Raw genomic sequence first — 21,199 nt, forward strand, 5'->3', positions numbered from 1 at the left:
GGGGGGGGGGTGTGAAAATGTCTCTCATTATAAAAAAGATGTATCAGAGTCATCAGCAGGGACCTCTATCTTCAAATCACTTTTTCTCAAAATGGAGTTACGTCTTTGTGTCACTGACCCCTCATTATGTGATTCCAATGCGGCTGTTATGGAATTACCCGTCTCTGTCATTTTTTGTGTGTGAAAATCAAAATGTCTCTCATTATAAAAAGGATGTTCCCAAGTCATCAGCAGGGATTGGCTGAGCAGGCACGCATCTCCTTCAACGGATCACAGGGAGCGCCATCACCCCTCGCTCTCCTCGCGACGTCTCTCATCCTGAACTCAATCCCCATCTCACCGCCGCATGATACAGAGCAGTCGGACCACGGCCCCCATTCACTCATCCGACAGTCTCGATCTACCGATGCTGTAATAATAATAATAATAATAATAATGCACAACATTTATTATGGGCATAATACTGTTTTTTCTAAGCGCACCATTGTTTTTCTACAAATTACCAACCAAAACTTATAATAAACACACAAATTATAAAGAGAAAGATGATGGTTGTCAATCACTGGCTTAGAAAATCAATTGTTTACATCATTTATGTTCACAAATATAAAAACTTTAAAGCCTATAGCCAATCATCACAACTCTCCCCAAAGAAAAGAAATTACATTATACAGGGGGTCCTGTTTATTCTATGTTGTTGTACATATAAATACTTTTTTCCATGTTTCACAAAAATGTAGCTCAATAGTCAGCACTCAAAATTCAGGGTGGTGCCCCCCCCCCCATCGCCTCCTGAAAATATGACTGGCATATGCAGGAGAAATTTCACTGTTACCAGTAGATGGGGGAATCTTTTTAGAAAACAAAGATCTACCGTATACTTTTATTATTATTTCTTTACTGCATCCAAAACTTGGGGTTGGATTTCAAATACAAATAAAAATACAAACAGATAGATAATGAAGGTAAAAATAATGTACACAGAGTCAAATAAACTATTGGGTCTGGTACATAAATATATGAATATCAATATGCTACATTCAAATTATTACACATAAAATCAATTAAAAGCACTACTTATAGCTACTTGCTATTTTTCTATATAGAAAATATAAAAAACAATGCCTAATCGGTGCCTTTTGGTCCCCCATGATCCTCTTTTTTGTAGTTTAATTGAGAGCTGATTTCATGAGATAACCACTTGTCAGTGACCTTGCAGGGAGGTATAATCCCACCTGGCCAAACTAGTACAGACAGGCTTTAAAGTAAGCTCATGAGTACAATATTTCATAATGATTGAACATATAACATTATAATTAATTAGGGTATGCTTACTACATCTGGCCACGTTGCATGATTGTCTCTCCTTGGTTTGCCCGCATTCCTCTCCTCCGTTGCGAGGTCTCTGCTTGATCATCCTCTGCCGTAGCATCTTACCCTTCCCACAAGACTTAGAACACTCCGACCACTCACCCCAGGCCGTCATCATACAGTCTACTACTTTACCTAGAGAAAACAAGAATAAGGAAAGTCATAAAGAGACGGCTGAATGTCATGGACTAATAACAAGTTGATGAACATGTGCTACTATATTTATCATTATAATTTGTGTATTATCCTTAAAGTTATCTATTATTAAACATATATCAAGTATCAAAATATCTGTTGGTATTGTGCATTATTATCTATATAAGGCTTCCAAGCGGTACAATAAATCAGTGTATTCAAATCTTTAGCGCAGTACCCAGATGACTGACCAATATTGTTTTCGAATTGCTCGGTCACCGGGAACTTCAACTATCGATATCGATATCATGGTGATATCACACACAAAAAAAGCCATATTTACCAAGGTTAGTAACATTTTGTTATTTCGCTAGTCAGACTAACATAGATAATAATAATGATATTGTATGGCTATGTTTTCGTATGATACAAGAAGATATTGCTCTCGCTATTAAAAACAATATTAGACTCGTCTTTGACTCGTCCAATATTGTCATAGCTCGAGCAATATATTCTTGTATCACACTCAAAGCCATCCAATATTATATAAATATCCAAACTGCCTTTAATATAACAAGGAAAAGATTGTGTTACATGTAATAAATGCCTCAACAAATCCATTTAAAAAAGTAGTTTCATAATAATCTCTTTTATGTGAAAAAGTTGACAGCCATTTCGAAATTGATCGAGTATTTCTGGAAACTTGTGAAAACAAATTTATGCTTCTATCTACTTTGACTGATGCCCATAATTTTGGAATCAATAGCAAATACCCTATAGCATTGTATATGCATATTATCCCTCTACTCATTTTACCCTTATAACAAATTAATTTCTACTGCAGAAAATATGTTTTCAATCAAACCACAAGAAATTGCCTTGAGTTATCCACATGGGCTCTGATAATAAATTGAAATTGCATCTTAAACCTATTAATTCAGCTCGGATTTATCTGCCTACAGTAGTTGCCATGGAAACCAGTCATTTTTACATGGTAACCAAGAATCGGATTGAGCCTCCCGCTCGGCTTACTAATTGCATCCTGATTGAAAAAATGAAAATTGTGCATTTTCAACCTACTTTATACAGCTTACTTTCAAGGAGAAAGCTATTTGGATGGACTGGGGTAAAATACGGCTGATTATGCAGTAGCAATGCATAACATTTTCAAGATGATCATTCCACATTTTGTGTATGGATCAATGACTTTAACTTATGGCTCATGGGAAAGAGAGTGTTGTCAAAATGTTGAGAAAAATTTCATGTTTTTATTGACTGATAAAACAGGGATTTTTAATCTCAAAACATGTTGCGTATTTTAAAACTTATTATTCTCTTTAAAGTCTCCTGCATCCAATGCAATATAGTCCTTGAACAAATATGGATGCAGTGTGTGCAGAATCTTTCGCCCTTTCTACTTGTGCATCTTGCATATTTTTTAGGGCTCTAAACAGGAGGAAGGAATTTGGAACTGAATATAGAGGCCATCTTTTCAACTTTTCGACAGCACTCTTCCATGTAGTACTTTTTGAGACATTAAATGCCTTTTTAATAATGTAGTAATAAAAGACAAATATTATTGTTGCCAATTTGAAAAATAAAATGTGATCAATCAAGCTTTACAAATAAATCCTGTCCTGATAGTGGGAAATGCACAATTGTCAATATTTATTTCATATTTTTTTGGTAAACAATGGATCTCACTGTAATTAATGTTTCAGAGATGCAAAACTAAATTTAATTCTGACTATTGAAATACATTTATTCACAAGAAGTGAATGGTACATATTTCTCAATGAGGCACAGCACACAAAGATATAAAGAGAGAGAAAGATACAAATTAAAATATTAAATATCCCTAAAAGATAAAACTAAAATACCATGGGTTAATATACTATTCCTAGCCTACGGAGTAACATGCACACAGAAAACCAAATCAATAATTCTAGACTCACCTCTCCTTTTAGGAGGCATGGTTTGAATATCACCTGAGGAAAATAAAAAAAGATAAATCATTAGACATTTAATCACTTTACACTGTTTCGTGCATTCAATGATTTAAAGTTATAAAACTTAACTTATGCCACAACATCATTGAATACTTGGAGACATAAATGTAATTAACCTTATAGATGTACTGTTAATATTTCTTCATTTTTCTAAAGCATCATGTTATTGATCATATTTGCATAACAAAGGAGATATGTACATAATTCAGGACAAAACAAAACTAATAGCAAATACAGGGCATTAAAGTATACAAAAAATGAACATACAGTAAATACAGGAAAAAGTAAACACTACTGGTACCATCTAGGTATTCCAAACCAAAACTAAGTTTGATACTGCAGCAACCATTTTAGGACAAAGGTAATGTAAGTCTGTCTTTGCATCTAAAATAGGGTTTAGAAACTATTTATAATAGAACATAAATCAATGGAAACAAAGTGATGATTGAAAATGTGTTTCATAACATTTAATTTGTAGAACATATTTGTAACCCTCATATCATGGCATCATTAATAATACACATTTTCTTTTAAAGCCCCACTGCACTACTTATAGCTACTTGCGCCCTCTATATAACAAACAATGCCTGAGCGGTGAACATTGGTCTCCCATGATTCTCCTTTTCTTTCTTTTTCCATGCATGGAGGTCTAATCCCTCCTGGCCAAACTAGTGCAGTGGGGCTTTAAAACTAGTCTTACCTTCTGGTATAATCTCAATGGTCTTTGGTGGCATGGTAATTACTCCCATCTGTTTTGGGGGCATTGTAGGTTCTTGAACCATGACCTTTGAGGGCATTGTGGGGTCACGACCTCCCATGACCTTTGGAGGCATGGTGAGGTCAGGTCGTCCCATGACCTTCGGAGGCATTGTGAGGTCATGACCTCCCATGACCTTTGGTGGCATTGTGGGGTCATGACCTCCCATGACCTTTGGTGGCATTGTGGGGTCAGGTTGTCCCATGACCTTTGGTGGCATTGTGGGGTTGCCACCCATCATAGGTTTCTTGGGTGGCATGCCTCCGTGGACTCCACCTGAAACGGAATTGAACAAGATGTGCATACATGGGCTTACTTAGATATAAAGATACATCTACAATGTATACTTCCAGCCTTATTTTAGTCGTAATATATGTGAAATATTTCCTTTTGAACTCTTACAGTGACACAAGGATTGGCTCCAATTTCGAGTATGTTACAAAATACAAGAAGGATCTTTATATTTGCACCTCTTGAATCATGCATTGTGTAACAAAATCTTATACCTACAAGAAGTCGATAATATACAATAATTTCATTTCTAATTAAACCAAGCATTCAAATAAAATGTTACTTTATGGGTATTGACTATTAGAAAATGAAAATGACTTTACTTTTCATTTCCTTTTCATTCATTTACTATCATGTGAAGTCAAACCAACATCTGCAGAGGATGTTCAACATTCTTTCAAAAATTGTTTTTGATAGTACAGGTATATAGTTTCTGAAATACTTTGAATGCATGAATAATTCTCTAAGACATTGATATACATGTTAATGAACTTCAAATAGATATTCCCGGGTGGACAAATTGTGATAAACACATGTCCTAATCTGTGAGCCACATGTGAAGAGCTTAATTCCTAAAGGAGCTAAGTCCTCTTATCGTCCCTATTTTCATGAAGTGACGGTTGTGAGAAAAAAATCATCACGCAAATTGTATGCAAATTTTCTCATTACCGTCACTTCATGAAAATAGGGACATTATGATGAAAATTGAGTTATTGATATCAGAACATTGTTCACTTAAGATATCTTTCAACAAAATTATTTACATAAATTTTGGGAGCAATTACGAAAAAATTAAATTTTCTAATATCACTTTTCCATAGACGCCTGTACAAAATCTGGTAAACAGTTTCTTTTTTCTCTGAAGTTACAAAAATGGATTTAGCTCCTTTTGGAATTAAACTCTTCAAATGAGGACTTACCTTGAGATCCTGTACCATGCTCTGTCTCTGTGTTACTACGGTTACGGATTGATACTCTCTCAATGACGACTGTTGCTAAGGACCCGATGGGACCTCCGTTGGGGTTATAGAAGGACGCCCTTGGGTTGTCTGGATCGGAGCTTGTGATTGGACGGATTGGATCGGGTGGATCCAAGGGAGAATTGCTGGACTGTGATATGAAATAGACATAGACACTTTGTTTGCTTTCATTCCTTTTCTGCACAGTTGCTTTTTGCACTGATTTATATTTATTGAGAAGGTGACATATTAAAGCTTTTATCTTACTATATTCAACAAAGGCCATATTTCAACCGGTCAACCTTTCATTCTTGACTTACAGAAAACACAAAAGACATCAAATTTACAAGGGTCAGAATATTTTAGTTGTTAACAATATGTTTTGTCGATGAAGGGCATACAAACTTTTGATAAAAGAACCACTTACATTGTACATGATTCCACTGTCCGTGCCTGCGTCCCATGGCTGAAGATAGAAAACCTTTCTCTCGACCCAGCCGCAGTCTGCCGTACACAAGTTTTCCTTTGAGATACCGACACACCAGTCTGGGCTAGGACCCATCATAGAGACCGCTGATACAAGGTTGCGTTGGGAATCGGTCTTGAAGTAGGACGTCATGTTACGTAGTCTAGGACCGTACGCAGGGAACAGACCTCGACTGAAGATCACCGTCTTGACATTGTCTCCCTGTTTCAAAAAGTTATAGAGGGAGTGAGAGATAGAAGAGAAAGATGACCAGAAAAAGAGGGGGATATAGTGAGAAAGGAAGAGAGAGAGAGAGAGAGAGAGGGGTGGGAGGGAGACAGGGGAGGAAGGGAGGGAGAGAGAGAGAGAGAGAGAGAGAGAGGAGAAAGAGGAGAGACATTAAACAGAGATAGAAAAAGAGAGATGAATGGAGAAAGGGAAAAGGGGAAGGCAGAGTGAGAGGGAGAGAGAGATAGTGACAAAGTAAAGAGAGAATGAGAGATGAACAAAGGGAAAGGGCAAGAGAAGGAGAGATATTGATCCGGACAGTGAGAAGAGAAAGAGAGTGAGAGAGAGAGGAAGAGGGGGGGGGGGGGGGCAGAGAGAGAAAGAAAAATGTAGTGCAATGGGAAACAGACAGAAAGGGAGTAAAAGGATAAACAGTTGTATAGAAAGGGAGAGAATTCAAGATAATAAAATGAGATGCATACACAAAGAAAAATGATTACCGGTAGCTGACAATACTTTTTCAAAAATGTTCTTATCATATCTATTGTAACCAATAACATCATAGCATTACTTCTCTTTAACAACATATTTGTAGCTACTGTGCGCAAACTCAAAAGGCACTCAAATGTTTCTGTGAAATACATGTGAACATCATAGCAGATTTGAAACAAAATCTGTGTTTAACAAATTTAATACATTTCCAAAGCCTTTTCCATCAATCTTAAAATCAATATAAAGAACCAAGCAGCCAACTCAAAATCTTTATCCATATTCATGTCACATTTCTCAGTACGAATCTTATTCTCTATCTTGGTAATTGATCCCCCCAAAGCAGTGAGCTTGAATCTATAATAGTTCTTATAATATATTTTTATTTGTGTTAAGGGAATAGCATTGAAAACTTAATCTGCCAAATATCCTACACTCACAATCGACTTTTATGTAACAAATTTCTGTCCAATGCTACAAATGTCTCATCCATAATGCAGGTTATTCATCCCCATGTTCACATTAATCATAACACATACAAAGATTGCATGACAGGATACAACCATTACACTGCTGAATAAAACATATATTCTCAACTCTATTTTCTTTCAGCATAATCGCTGTAACATACAGATACTTAAACTGCTGGGTCCAGGAAGAAGAAGGGGGACAGGAGGTGAAAAAAGGGGATGACGGCGAGAAACCGGTGTCTCTATCTTATCAGGGAAGGGTTGGGGGGGGGGGGGGGGGGGGGGGGGGGGGTGGGGGGAACTTCCATCATGCAGATAGAAAAATCTCTTGCCACTTCTAAGATCATACCTAAGGTCTGTATTTCAGTGTTTGCAGTATTTGAATACCTTGAATATCATAGAGCAAATAATGTTTCAAATAATAATAGAAACCGGTGTCTCTATCTTATCATGGAAGGGTCGGGGTCGGGGGAGGGGGGGGGGGGGGGGGAACTTCCATCATGCAGATGAAAAAAATCTCTTGCCACTTCTAAGATCATACCTAAGGTCTGTATTTCAGTGTTTGCAGTATTTGAATACCTTGAATATCATAGAGCAAATAATGTTTCAAGTAATAATATTTTATGCCAGTAACATAAAAGAATTCATGCTCTAATAATTCCTCTCCATGTGATACAATGAATCATTATAATTAAACTAATAGCAATAGTAATAATAATAATAAACCATTAAAAAAACAAGATTGAGGATCTCTTGTTGGTCTTTATGCAGTGAGTAGTTCATTTAAATAAGAGGGAGCTAGATCATTTAAGTATTTCCAAGCTGATAACGGTATCTTGAACTGGATGCGAGATTGGCGTTATAACCAATTTACTTTCACAGCACAGTTCTACATTGATGCGGATTATAAACATAGACCAACTAGACTTAACATAACCCTGCCATACAAGTAGCAGCTATGATAAAGGGATACATGCGTCTGTGATTTATAACTATAAATTGTTATGATCTTTTCAGGGCCATCTATGATCTATCAATTCTGACTGTCTTAAAAGAGTAACACTTTGTTTGCTTTCTTCCCCTCTCTGCATGGGCTCTCATTTGCACACACATACAATTTAGCACACAACTATAGTCACCAACTAAGGAAAGGATTGCTTTGAGTAACACAATGGTTTCACAATTTTACCCACTTCTGATCGTGATTAGCTCCATGACAACCTTTTTAACAATTGTGTAAAGTCAAGTTTGAAGTTCAAGTTAATTTGTCTCTCTTCCAACATGAATGCAATACAATTTAACAAATTTATGACATGTAGAGTATATAAAAGGAACACTTATAAGAATCAAGTTCACAAAGAAGATTTAAGGGAGAAAAAAGAAGAAAAGACAAGGAGACCTAATTAAAGCTTAGCTTGTAGAAGTCAGGTACCTCAAATTAATCTTGGATTGGCAAAAGCTAAATAATCTTGAAGTTGAATCCTTTGCTATATCTATCCCATGATATTACTAGAATGTGGTACATGCAGAGTATCTGTGTGAAATATACGGAGCTAATAGAATATTCAGAAAATATACACTATTACTTGTATCTCTTACACTGTATGTTTATTAGTTACGCTGTGGAATAGTCTTGAATTATTCATTATATAGAGGAAATCATGTCACTTCAGATTATTTCTGCCCTGACAACTTTTCCCTCGGTGGTTGATAAATGGTTTCCTTTGTCAAATGTGAAGGCAAAGAGCACGTAATCGCTTGTGATAACCCTTTTTCAGGATAATTATACATATTACATGTTATTTTTTCAGATACTACTACAACTAAAGTATATAACTACTACTACTACTACTGAAACTATTAATACTACCTCCACTACCACTTCTATTTCAACTATACTTCTATTTCAACTCTACTATTACTCCTCCTCCTCCTCCTTCTCCTTCTCCTCCTCCTCCTCCTCCTCCTTCTTCTTCTTCTTCTTCTTCTTCTTCCTCTTCCTCTTCCTCTTCCTCTTCCTCTTCCTCTTCCTCTTCCTCTTCCTCTTCCTCTTCCTCTTCCTCTTCCTCTTCTTCTTCTTCTTCTTCTTCTTCTTCTTCTAAATCCTCACTATGATTCCCATACCAGAGCTCAAGATTAGCATTTTAAGAATGGTTGATCATACTGCATGATTAACCTAACTTTCCACTTGAGTTTAATAAAAAGGGACTGTACCTCAATGAATGCCTCAGACAGCATCAATGAAAATAATGGATGCCATGTCAAATTAATTGCTTTCTACTCCATGACTAGAAATTAGCATTTTTTTCAAGAGCATATAACCACAAACATCTTTACAACCTGGCAATACTGTCCTCTGCAAAAAATGGAGTTGCCTTTTTGAGAGAACTTTGAATTAGCCTCCATTAACCTCCTATTTAATTAGGACAATTATAATTTGGCGTACCGTAATTAACAGTGTATAAACCACACCTTTTTGCTGCCGAAAAAAATTCAAAGTCGGGGGTGCGGTTTATACACGGTACACCAAATTTTTTTTTTTTTTTTTTTAAAGTTTCGATTTATGCCCCTCTACCTGGCGCTATGCCTGGCAATGTCTCCCAGCTCAGTAATTGGTGTGTTGACTCACCACTCGGAAACTAGAACAACACTCAAATTTGTCTGTCAAATTTGTCTGTGATCTCAATATGTAGTTTATAATAATAATTCCTCCCAATTTTTCTTCTATTACATGGTGTACCACAAGGTTCTACCCTAGGTCCTCTACTGTTTTTTAATTTACATTAATGATCTTACACATTCAGCTGCACCTCACAGTTAAATGTAAGGCCTTCCCGCATGGGTTTTTTAACACGGACCAGGCTTGCTGCCGACAAAGTCGGCAAAAAAAAGTCGACCAAAAAAAAAATTAAAAAAAATGTTTATACAACGTTTATTACGGTACCGTAATACTATGTGTTGTTTTAGTTTACCTGTATTTTAGTTAAAAAAGTGATATGTTCGAGATTGTAATAATTATGTACAGCGCCATGAGTGTCAGAGCCTGGCAGATACCGGCGCTATATAAATATCCATATTATTATTATTATTTTGAGTTTCATGATTATTTTTGTTACAACTTTGAAATTATATCAACGCTACTCTCAATATCATGGTTACCTAGGTATGCTGATCGATCGTAACTCACTGCTTTCAAAACAGGATATTTTTTAAAGGGCTAAATTGATCACATATTGTTCTTCAAATTAGCAACACAACTACTAATATGAACAGTATAATACGAGATACCAGCAATACATGATCAAAAATACAACTAGTCGCAAACAAATGAATGTGCATGACTAAGAGAGTATATAATTATGAAGACTTTATCATATAGTCAGCGTTTTTATGAACCGACGAATCCGTCACATAAATTACTGTACGGATTTGTTGATTCATAAAAACGTCAGCGATATGTTTACAAGTTTGAGATGGTGATGTAAATGGGTACCTGGCAGGAATTAATTCTTTGAAATGCTAGAGCGCCGTAATAGCAGCACAGCTAAAGCCGGGTTATAATCTCCACCTTTGGAAGCGCTTTATAAAACTGAGTATTATTATTATTATTATTATTCTTAATATTATTACCTCTTCTTTGATTTCTCTCTCCAGTCTATACGGACTGCCCCACTCAGCGACCATCTTGATGCCATATGATGCATACTGACCGTACTCCCAGATAGTATAGTCTGAACCGTGAGAAGCTCCGATCAAATCAGACCAATGATTACCGTTTCCTGAAAAGATCAGAAAAAGAAACAAGGTTGTACATGATGCTGGTCAGTATAGACTGGTCTTTGGTCAGTCAATCATTCAGCTATTTGGTGTGCACCTGAACTGGTTAAACCACTGAAATCAGTCAAAATAGACCTACCAGTGTAACGTTGGCAATTTAACTGATAAGTCATTATGGTTGAAACTTATTAACCCCTAAGCTGCCATCCATACAATGCACCCAGTGCCACAGTGCTAATCCCTATTGTGCCAGCCACAAATCTCCTGTGTGCCAAGTTAATTTTAGGGTTGGTTCAAGTGCGTGTTATTTAAATCTTTACAAAAAACAAAATCGCTAAATTACTCAAGAAAATCCAAGCTGACTGTTGTATACAAAGACGCGTAATCCAAAGCCGATAATCTGATGCACGCGATGGTACTTTCAATAGCGCTGCAAAAGCACTTAGCACGGTGCAATGGGCATGAACAATGACTGTTATTACATATGCTTGCTAGCGTGCACAAAGCAGACGAGCGGTGGCTCGCTAGCATGAACGTAGCAATCAATCGATAGCGCGCTCGCGTGCACAGAGCACTATAACAATAGCGTGCTAGCAGTCTCATGGCAGGATATGAGTTAATTAGTTAAGTTATGCAACAGCGTCAGTAGAAACTTTGATTGCTGGATTATGGTCATTAATTCTTTTAATTTTTCTTTGATCCAGTTTTCCTTGATCAAAATCAAAGAATAATAACAATAATTTTACTTTTGTTCAGTGAATTATTGTATTTAAAAGGTTTTGTATCAGTAGAGTACTTGTTTAGTCAGTCATATTTAAAGGTTATTCAGTTATCTATAAGGAGCAGCGTCATTATTATCATTATTATTATTTATTTGACCAATAAAAAATCATACAATGAGTATCACAATCAGAAAATAAATAGAAATTTCATAACACAGTGTACATGCAAACAGTTTTATGAAAGTGGAGAGTGGTCAGGGGTGACAAAAGCAATATAATTGCTATTAGTCGAAAGCACGTCACTACCCATTCATTGGTTAGGTCACAAAATAGTAGGAAAAAAAATCCATATCTTGATCCCTGATAATATTACCAGTGGGATACTGTCTTGGATGGGTCTGTGGAGTCCATGTACTAACGAAGGTGAATCTGTACTTGGCTTCTTCGTGGGGCGGGGCGCAGCAGGCATGGGGGTCAAGGGTCGGAGGCGGGGCTGGACCACTTCCTGTACTCTCTGTAAAAAGAAAAAGGAATAGATGGTATAAATCATGAGTGTAAGTAAAGTAATATCATGGATGTACACATAGAGCAGTCGGAAATTGGTTGATTCATTAAATGCATTGTTTCAAAGACATTCGACAAAGAGAACAAAATGAATCCTGCTGTGTTCTATATACCGAGTTTACCTCCCCCCCTCAAAAACGAAGAAAAAGAAGACAAAAGGAAAGAAGGGAAGAAAGGAGAAGGAAAGAAAAGAATCAGTAATAAATATCTGAATGAATACACATACATAAGTTCAACCTCATAAAGATAATGATTACTACAGTGCATAGATTCTTGATACTTAGATGATTTGGATTGAAGTCAAACATAATGCAATTTAACACAGGGAAGACTTAATTACAAAGAGAAATCATATCATGTTATACATTTAAATTTACATCATAATAATATTTTGTTGGAGAAGATGCCCTCCTTTTTCCCTCTTACATCGGTGACCAACTTTATTTCCTGTCTTTTTCTCATTTTGAGTTTCCCCTCAGTTATTAATATTACTTCAAGTTTTTCAAACCTGAATAAATTAAAGATCACATTCGGCCACTGGCAACAAGCTGTAATCAAATCCGAGCATCTAAGTTTCTCAAACCCTCTCTATACCAAGAGGAACCTTCTTATAATATTTTCTAAAATTATATATGTGAATAGTTACATCCGAGCAGTATTTTTTAAAGAGCTGCCATTAATTTCGGACTGATTGCAAGTCCTCCAGTCAATTCCAAACTCTATCTTTTCAGTACAGACTTGTGATTCACAACATTTTGTGATTGATTTCAATTGATTGTAATTGTTTAAACGATAGGACAATGATACCCAGTTTCCTAATAATAATAATAATGATAGGCATTTCTATATCGCTGTCTATCTAGAAATTCTATTCCGAGGCGCATTTATTATTACCCCGGCTTTAGCCTAGCTGCCATTACACAGCGCTCCAGCATTTCAAGGAACTAATAACCCATTTACATCACCTGGGTTGAGTGCGGCAAATGTAGATCAATGTCTAATATCTAGGTATAGATTCTACTAATACCATACCTCTCTCACACAGTTGAAGAGTGAGATCTCCATCTTCAGCAAACCAAACAGTCTTCTTCTGTATTACACCAGCTCTGCATGAGAAAGATGGAAGACAAAGATGACGTTAGAGAAGATGAAAAAGACAATGAATGAGCTGCAAAGGTATGGCCAAAAAGAAAAGAAAAAAAAGTTGTATAGGAGTAACAGGCCACCCCAAAAAGAGTACCGTAAGTAGGCCATTTTTTAACCACCTGGAAAACGGGAAAACGAGTTTCCACATACATACACGAAACAGAGTATCCTTGGCTAGAGTACAAACAGGCCTTAATCAGCAGAAAAGAAGCAAAAGTAGCAAAACTGGTGTAAAACGAAAGAGATTATGAAAAATGATATCAAAATATTGGGATTTTGTGATTGCAATAGTGATTCTATTTTATTGAACTGCTTAGGGTAGGAGAAATTTCTAGGGTAGGTCAGGTTACGCCTATACAACATTTTGGGGGTCTAAGTAAATAAAGACCTTGGTGAAATGTAAATGTTTACTACTAATTTATCAGCAAGACAGACAATTAGCACAAACTTTATTTTCTTTCTACTTTTGTATTTCAAAAAGTAACATCCACAATTAATTTTGCCTTTTTTAAAAACATAGATATTTATACCTGTTGTTAAAATATAAAAATTATTATTACAACTGTATTTCTTGACATTATTGTACTAAAGTGGTCCCTTCTGAGTTTGAGCAAATTTTAAAGAATCTCTTTCTCTGGTGTATTCCCCAATGACTGACACCATCTTGAAAATGATCATTTAACTTAACATTAGCGAAACACTATACAGAGAGGAATCCTCATAGGGTTCTCATCAGGAATGGAAATTGATTCCACCTTTCCTTTTTTAATAATAAATGTATAATTATATTTAACCTTTCAGAGACATTCATTTAAAGTCTGTCTGCACTAGTTAAGCCAGGAGGGATTAGACCTCCCTGCATGGTCACCGACAGGTGGTTATCTCATCATATCAGCTCTCAATGAACATAAGAAAAAGGGGACCACGGGGGACCAATGATCACCGATTAGGCATTGTTTGCTATATAGAGGGCGCAAGTAGCTATAAGTAGTGCAGTGGGGCTTTAAACTTCTCAGACAAGATCCAACATAGTCCCTTTCAGATCACACACCCACACACCACAATAAACCCTGCACTTTTAGACGAATGCTGAGTCACGGCCCAGTAAGAAATTGAGATGGCATGTTCTAATTCTCACAGCTTGTTTGTGTAGGCATGTATTGAAAATACATCCATTGGGACCCCTGTTATTACAAACACTCGGAAATATCCATATCGTTAACAATGTAGTGCACATGGCTTGACCTTTGTCTGTTATAATGATTAGGACACATCATCCCCACAATGTTACATTTTACAAATCAACATGGACTGATAGACTCTTTGCAGTAACTACAAATTTTGAACTGTAACATTAATTTCTTGTCATCAACATGCTTTATTGGTTTTCTTCTTATTTTCCATGAAATGAAATGAAATAAAATGGGCCTTGTGAACTTTCTGTCAAGGGCAATAGCTAAAAGAAGATACTTCAGAAAGCATAGAGAGGTAATCTTCAAACACAGATAGCAACATGAAGCAGCAAATGAAGTGATCTTAGACCAAAACTACATGACAAGAGGTGCGTCAAGTGGCCATGTAATCCAGAGTATATATGCTCAACCTAAATAGAACTAGATGGAACTTCGACTGCGCGCAGTCGAAATGATGCCTCCGTCATAGAGCAATTTACAAACCAAAACAGAAGAAATTTTTCAAATTCAAGTTCAATTGTAATCCATTAACAGGTTCTCAGAATATCGTGATTACAAGCAATTTCTCATATACATATATGACCCTTTGATCTTTGACCTCATGACCCTAACATCTACTCAGTTCATTGGCTCCGCAAGATGTCCCGAGTTAAATAGTAATCCATCTGTCAGTTCTAATGAGAATGCGTTCACAAGCTATTTTTGCATACATAATGAGCCCATGACCTTTGACCTTTGACCTCATGACCCAAGAATCTACTCAGTTCATTGGCTCTGCAAGATACATACATGATCTAAGTTTGGCAGGAATCCATCAATCTGTTCTAATGATAATGCGATCACAAGCTATTTTTGCATACATAATGAGCCGCATGACCTTTGACCTTGACCTCATGACCCCAAAATCTAATCAGTTCATCAGCTCTGCAAGTAACATACATGACCTAAGTTTGGCAGGAATCCATCAATCGGTTCTTGAGATAACGCGATCACAAGCTGTTTTTGCATACATAATGAGCCCTGTGACCTTTGACCTTTCACCTCGTGACCCCAAAATCTAATCAGTTCATCGGCTCTGCAAGATACATACATGACCAAAGTTTGGCAGGAATCCATCAATCGGTTCTTCAGATAACGCGATCACGAGCTGTTTTTGCATACATAATGAGCCCTGTGACCTTTGACCTTTGACCTCGTGACCCCCAAATCTAAACAGTTCATCGGCTCTGCAAGATACATACATGACCAAAGTTTGGCAGGAATCCATCAATCGGTTCTTCAGATAACGCGATCACGAGAACGGGACGTACGGACGTACGGACGGACGTACGGACGTACGGACGTACGGACGGACGGACGGACGGACGGACAACCCGAAAACATAATGCCTCCGGCTACTTCGTAACGGAGGCATAAAAACAGCATAGATTACAACCTCAACTCATATTCTATAAACTTTCAAATTATGGACTCACGACAGTATGCTTGTGTGATTTTTGTCTTGTGTGTCTGAAAAAAGGGGGTATCTTGTGTGTCTTTTCATTTTTTCCTTCTAAAGACTACTTGTGTGTCTTAATTCCCAACTTCTTGTGTGTTTGTCTAAAATTAAATGAAAATGCATCTTGTGTGTTTTTTAATACAATATGTGTTGAGACTAGTTTTTAAAATTAAAATTAAGGCTTGTATGCCCAAAAGACATTATTGTCTACCTCTATCCAAGTCAGGAAAATTAAGGCTTGTGTCCCGCAAAAACACATCATTTACCTGCCTAAGTCGTGAAAATTGAGGCTTGTGTGGCAGAAAAGACGATCAGCTACCCTGTCCAAGACAAGAAAATTAAGGCTTGTGTGCCTAAAAAACTTGATGTCCAAAAAGTATACAACTATTTATTTGTGACTTTTGAATGACCAAAAAATTGATTTATCTTTTTTCCTCATTGAATAGAAACATCACACACAATTAATACAGGTAATGCAATAATATTCCAATGCTGAGGAGGAACCAATGAAAAGCCAAGGAGCTTGTCATAATGTATTGCATACAATGCTATATATCATTTTTTTAAAGTCAAGATAAAATTACTTCCATCTAAAAAGAATTAAAACTATTTATGCGACCATTGATCTCACTACAAACTGCGTGTGATAATTTAATCCTAAAAAGACTTGTTCCATGTGTCTTTAGAATTCACTACATGTCACCAAGTATTAAATGTATAAAAAAACACCATATCACCATAAACCGCACACAACAACAGAAATGCAATTTAATAACACTTGAAGTAACAATTAAAAGTAACACTTTTATTAACATTTTCCTTGTCTAATTCAAACATTACAAAATATTGATAACATGAGCAGCTGAAGTGAGCATGGGCTAAAGTAAAGAGATGAGAGGAAAGATACAACAAAATTTACAAAAAACTATTACGGTATAACAATTTTCGAAATACTGCTCCAGATGCCTATAAATAACTGGTTGTCACTTAAACACTGTAAGTATATACACATTAACAAGTCACTTTTTATATTTGGTTGGAAGATACAGTCTGTTGAGGATTTTTGATAACATGTTATATTTCTGTTGCCATAGTAACTACTACATCTATTCAAAATTGTTGCAGAAAGTAACTAAAAAACAAATCAAACATGTAATAAACAGTTCAGGAGTGTTTTGGATTTGTGGAACAGTATTCCTAAATGTTGTCTCAGCAACTTCTGTAAACTGTTTTTTAAAAGAATAGACTAGACAAACACATATACTGGAAAAAAAAACTATGATCTTGTCTATGAGCTTGTATAACCTGGTATTGCAAGTTTGCACACATTTTTGTCTTATCCCCAAGTATTTAATTAAACAAGACAAGGATAATGTATAATCACTGAAGAAGACATCTACGATCTATGAACACTCAACAGGCATAGTCCTATAGTCCATTAAATTAGATTAAAGTAAGTGCTTTCAAGTCCTTTCTTAAGCCTAAAACCATTGGGAGGAGAGCATTTCCCCTCTGTTTTCAATAATTACACAATGTGCATAGCTTTTACCAGGAGTTTAGTTTTTTTTTCTGTTGAAATCTCCCATACATGTACATTTAGAGACCTAATTGGCGATGACCTGATGCACGATATGATGTTACATAACATTTTGTACATGCACGTCAGTCCAAAAATTACTTAAAAACATTAATTTGTGTATAATTTAAAAAAAAAGTTGTTTCTACAAAATTCACAAAATAATAAAATACATAAGAAATAAAATTCCATACCTATTTTCTCAAATACTATTGCAGTAGATGTAATGAAAAATTATCTGAACCAAAAATTAACCATCTTTGAGCTTCAGAATAATGAAAATATGATTCCAGACATTAAATTATCATATTCAGTGTTTTAATTCAAATAGAATTTTGAAGAATATAACTATAAAGTCTGAGTTTACATTGCTCTCTACCAGGAAGCAAATTTTTGCTACTAGATCTAAGGGACCAGGGGGCAACCCCCCCCCCCATAAATGGTTTAAAACACCAAAAAGCCAAATGATTTAAGGGTTAATGGTGGGGATGTTGGGCAGAGAGACAATTTATTAACTGGCAAATAAAAAAAAAGGTTTAAAAACAATAAAGGGTAAAAATGAGAACCATCATTTCCAAAATTGACGACTGCTAATATCTATTGGGTTGCAAAGTTGCGAGTATATTCATTGACAATAAGCACTGGCTTTCTGTACATTGGATGAATTTAAACTTTGAAATTCATCAACTATGAGGAGATTCCAAATATCAATATTCATTAAGATTTCGCAATTCAACATCTAAATTCACTTTAAATGCAGATATCAATTAAAATTCTCAAAATCACTTTGCCAATGGATTTTCAAAGAGGAGAATTGACAAAACAAAATTGTATCACCTAAACTTGATGACTGCCAATAACTATTGGCTGGCAAAGTTGCGAGTATATTCATCGACAATAAGCACCGGCTTTCTGTACATTGGATGAATTTAAACTTTGAAATTCATCAACTACGAGATTCCAAATATCAAAATTCATTAAGATTTCCAAATTCCACATCAAAATTCACTAGAAATGCAGATATCCATTAAAATTATCAAAATCACTTTGCCAATGGATTTTCAAAGAGGAGTATTGACAAAACAAAATTGTATCACCTAAACTTGATGACTGCCAATAACTATTGGCTGGCAAAGTTGCGAGTATATTCATCGACAATAAGCACTGGCTTTCTGTACATTGGATATATTTAAACTTTGAAATTCATAAACTATAAGTAGATTCCAAATATCAAAATTCAATAAGATTTTGCAATTCAACATCAAATTCACTTTAAATGCAGATATCCATTAAAATTCTCAAAATCACTTTGCCAATGGATTTTCAAAGAGGAGTATTGACAAAACAAAATTGTATCACCTAAACTTGATGACTGCCAATAACTATTGGCTGGCAAAGTTGCGAGTATATTCATTGACAATAAGCACTGGCTTTCTGTACATTGGATGAATTTAAACTTTGAAATTCATCAACTACGAGATTCCAAATATCAAAATTCATTAAGATTTCCAAATTCCACATCAAAATTGACTTTAAATGCAGGTATCCATTAAAATTCTCAAAATCACTTTGCCAATGGATTTTCAAAGAGGAGTACTGACAAAACAAAATTGTATCACCTAAACTTGATGACTGCCAATAACTATTGGCTGGCAAAGTTGCGAGTATATTCGTCGACAATAAGCACTGGCTTTCTGTACATTGGATATATTTAAACTTTGAAATTCATAAACTATAAGTAGATTCCAAATATCAAAATTCAATAAGATTTTGCAATTCAACATCAAATTCACTTTAAATGCAGATATCCATTAAAATTCTCAAAATCACTTTGCCAATGGATTTTCAAAGAGGAGTATTGACAAAACAAAATTGTATCACTTAAACTTGATGACTGCCAATAACTATTGGCTGGCAAAGTTGCGAGTATATTCATCGACAATAAGCACCGGCTTTCTGTACAATGGATGAATTTAAACTTTGAAATTCATCAACTACGAGATTCCAAATATCAAAATTCATTAAGATTTCCAGATTCCACATCAAAATTGACTTTAAATGCAGGTATCCATTAAAATTCTCAAAATCACTTTGCCAACGGATTTTCAAAGAGGAGTATTGACAAAACAAAATTGTATCACCTAAACTTGATGACTGCCAATAACCTTTGGCTGGCAAAGTTGCGAGTATATTCATCAACAATAAGCACTGGCTTTCTGTACATTGGATGAATTTAAACTTCGAAATTCATCAACTACGAGATTCCAAATATCAAAATTCATTAAGATTTCCAAATTCCACATCAAAATTGACTTTAAATGCAGGTATCCATTAAAATTCTCAAAATCACTTTGCCAATGGATTTTCAAAGAGGAGTATTGACAAAACAAAATTGTATCACCTAAACTTGATGACTGCCAATAACTATTGGCTGGCAAAGTTGCGAGTATATTCATCGACAATAAGCACTGGCTTTCTGTACAATGGATGAATTTAAACTTTGAAATTCATCAACTACGAGATTCCAAATATCAAAATTCATTAAGATTTCCAAATTCCACATCAAAATTCACTTTAAATGCAGGTATCCATTAAAATTCTCAAAATCACTTTGCCAACGGATTTTCAAAGAGGAGTATTGACAAAACAAAATTGTATCACCTAAACTTGATGACTGCCAATAACCTTTGGCTGGCAAAGTTGCGAGTATATTCATCAACAATAAGCACTGGCTTTCTGTACATTGGATGAATTTAAACTTCGAAATTCATCAACTACGAGATTCCAAATATCAAAATTCATTTAGATTTCCAAATTCCACATCAAAATTGACTTTAAATGCAGGTATCCATTAAAATTCTCAAAATCACTTTGCCAATGGATTTTCAAAGAGGAGTATTGACAAAACAAAATTGTATCACCTAAACTTGATGACTACCAATAACCTTTGGCTGGCAAAGTTGTGAGTATATTCATCGACAATAAGCACTGGCTTTCTGTACAATGGATGAATTTAAACTTTGAAATTCATCAACTACGAGATTCCAAATATCAAAATTCATTAAGATTTCCAAATTCCACATCAAAATTCACTATAAATGCAGGTATCCATTAAAATTCTCAAAATCACTTTGCCAATGGCTTTTCAAAAAGGAGTATTGACAAAAAGAATATGTCACGTAACTATGAAGAATTTTTATTTCCTAAGAGGCAAAGTTGAGTATTTTATTGTTTGCTAGGAATACGTTTTACACATATCTGGAACTGGTACTATGTCCCATTTGCAGGCCCAAAAAATGAAAAGGTTAAATTCCAACAGCATTTTGATTTAGAACTTTCCGAAGAAAAGGGGGGCTTCAGTTGAAAATGTCTTTAAGTGGGAAAATAACGCCTATTAGTTGTTGAATCGACTTAAAGATGAAGTTGAGTTCTGGTTTTGCGATTGCATTGTGAAAGAAACGGTGTGGAATCGACCAGAAAAGGTTGATCATCTAGCATATAACAATTTGTGTGTATTGCAAGGTTCTGGAATCATCAAAATGATAAGA

General features: G+C 35.5%; 1 protein-coding gene across 1 annotated transcript; it reads right to left on the reverse strand.

Moving 5' to 3' along the window:
* LOC586774 (spondin-1) lies at nucleotides 1-14,047 on the reverse strand. Its single transcript, XM_030988317.1, has 10 exons — nucleotides 14,043-14,047; nucleotides 13,271-13,344; nucleotides 12,048-12,188; nucleotides 10,806-10,954; nucleotides 5,950-6,210; nucleotides 5,484-5,673; nucleotides 4,216-4,548; nucleotides 3,462-3,494; nucleotides 1,336-1,506; nucleotides 1-409 (listed from the first exon to the last, which is right to left on the reverse strand). The coding sequence occupies exons 1-10, from the start codon at nucleotides 14,045-14,047 to the stop codon at nucleotides 228-230; spliced, it is 1,539 nt and encodes a 512-aa protein (XP_030844177.1). The 3' UTR covers nucleotides 1-227.
* Between the last annotated feature and the right edge of the window lie 7,152 nt (nucleotides 14,048-21,199).

The sequence above is a fragment of the Strongylocentrotus purpuratus genome, unplaced genomic scaffold (genome assembly GCF_000002235.5).
Source record: "Strongylocentrotus purpuratus isolate Spur 01 unplaced genomic scaffold, Spur_5.0 spur5_scaffold_17, whole genome shotgun sequence".
NCBI classification, from domain to species: Eukaryota; Metazoa; Echinodermata; class Echinoidea; order Camarodonta; family Strongylocentrotidae; genus Strongylocentrotus; species Strongylocentrotus purpuratus.

Bases quoted from the DNA above. Each gene is read 5' to 3' on its own strand.
- LOC586774 (XM_030988317.1), bottom strand. The intron at 4,549-5,483 runs GTAAGTCCTCAT...ATTCCGTTTCAG, and splicing joins GCATGGTACAGGATCTCAAG to GTGGAGTCCACGGAGGCATG. The intron at 410-1,335 runs GTAAGCATACCC...TTATTATTACAG, and splicing joins ATGCAACGTGGCCAGATGTA to CATCGGTAGATCGAGACTGT.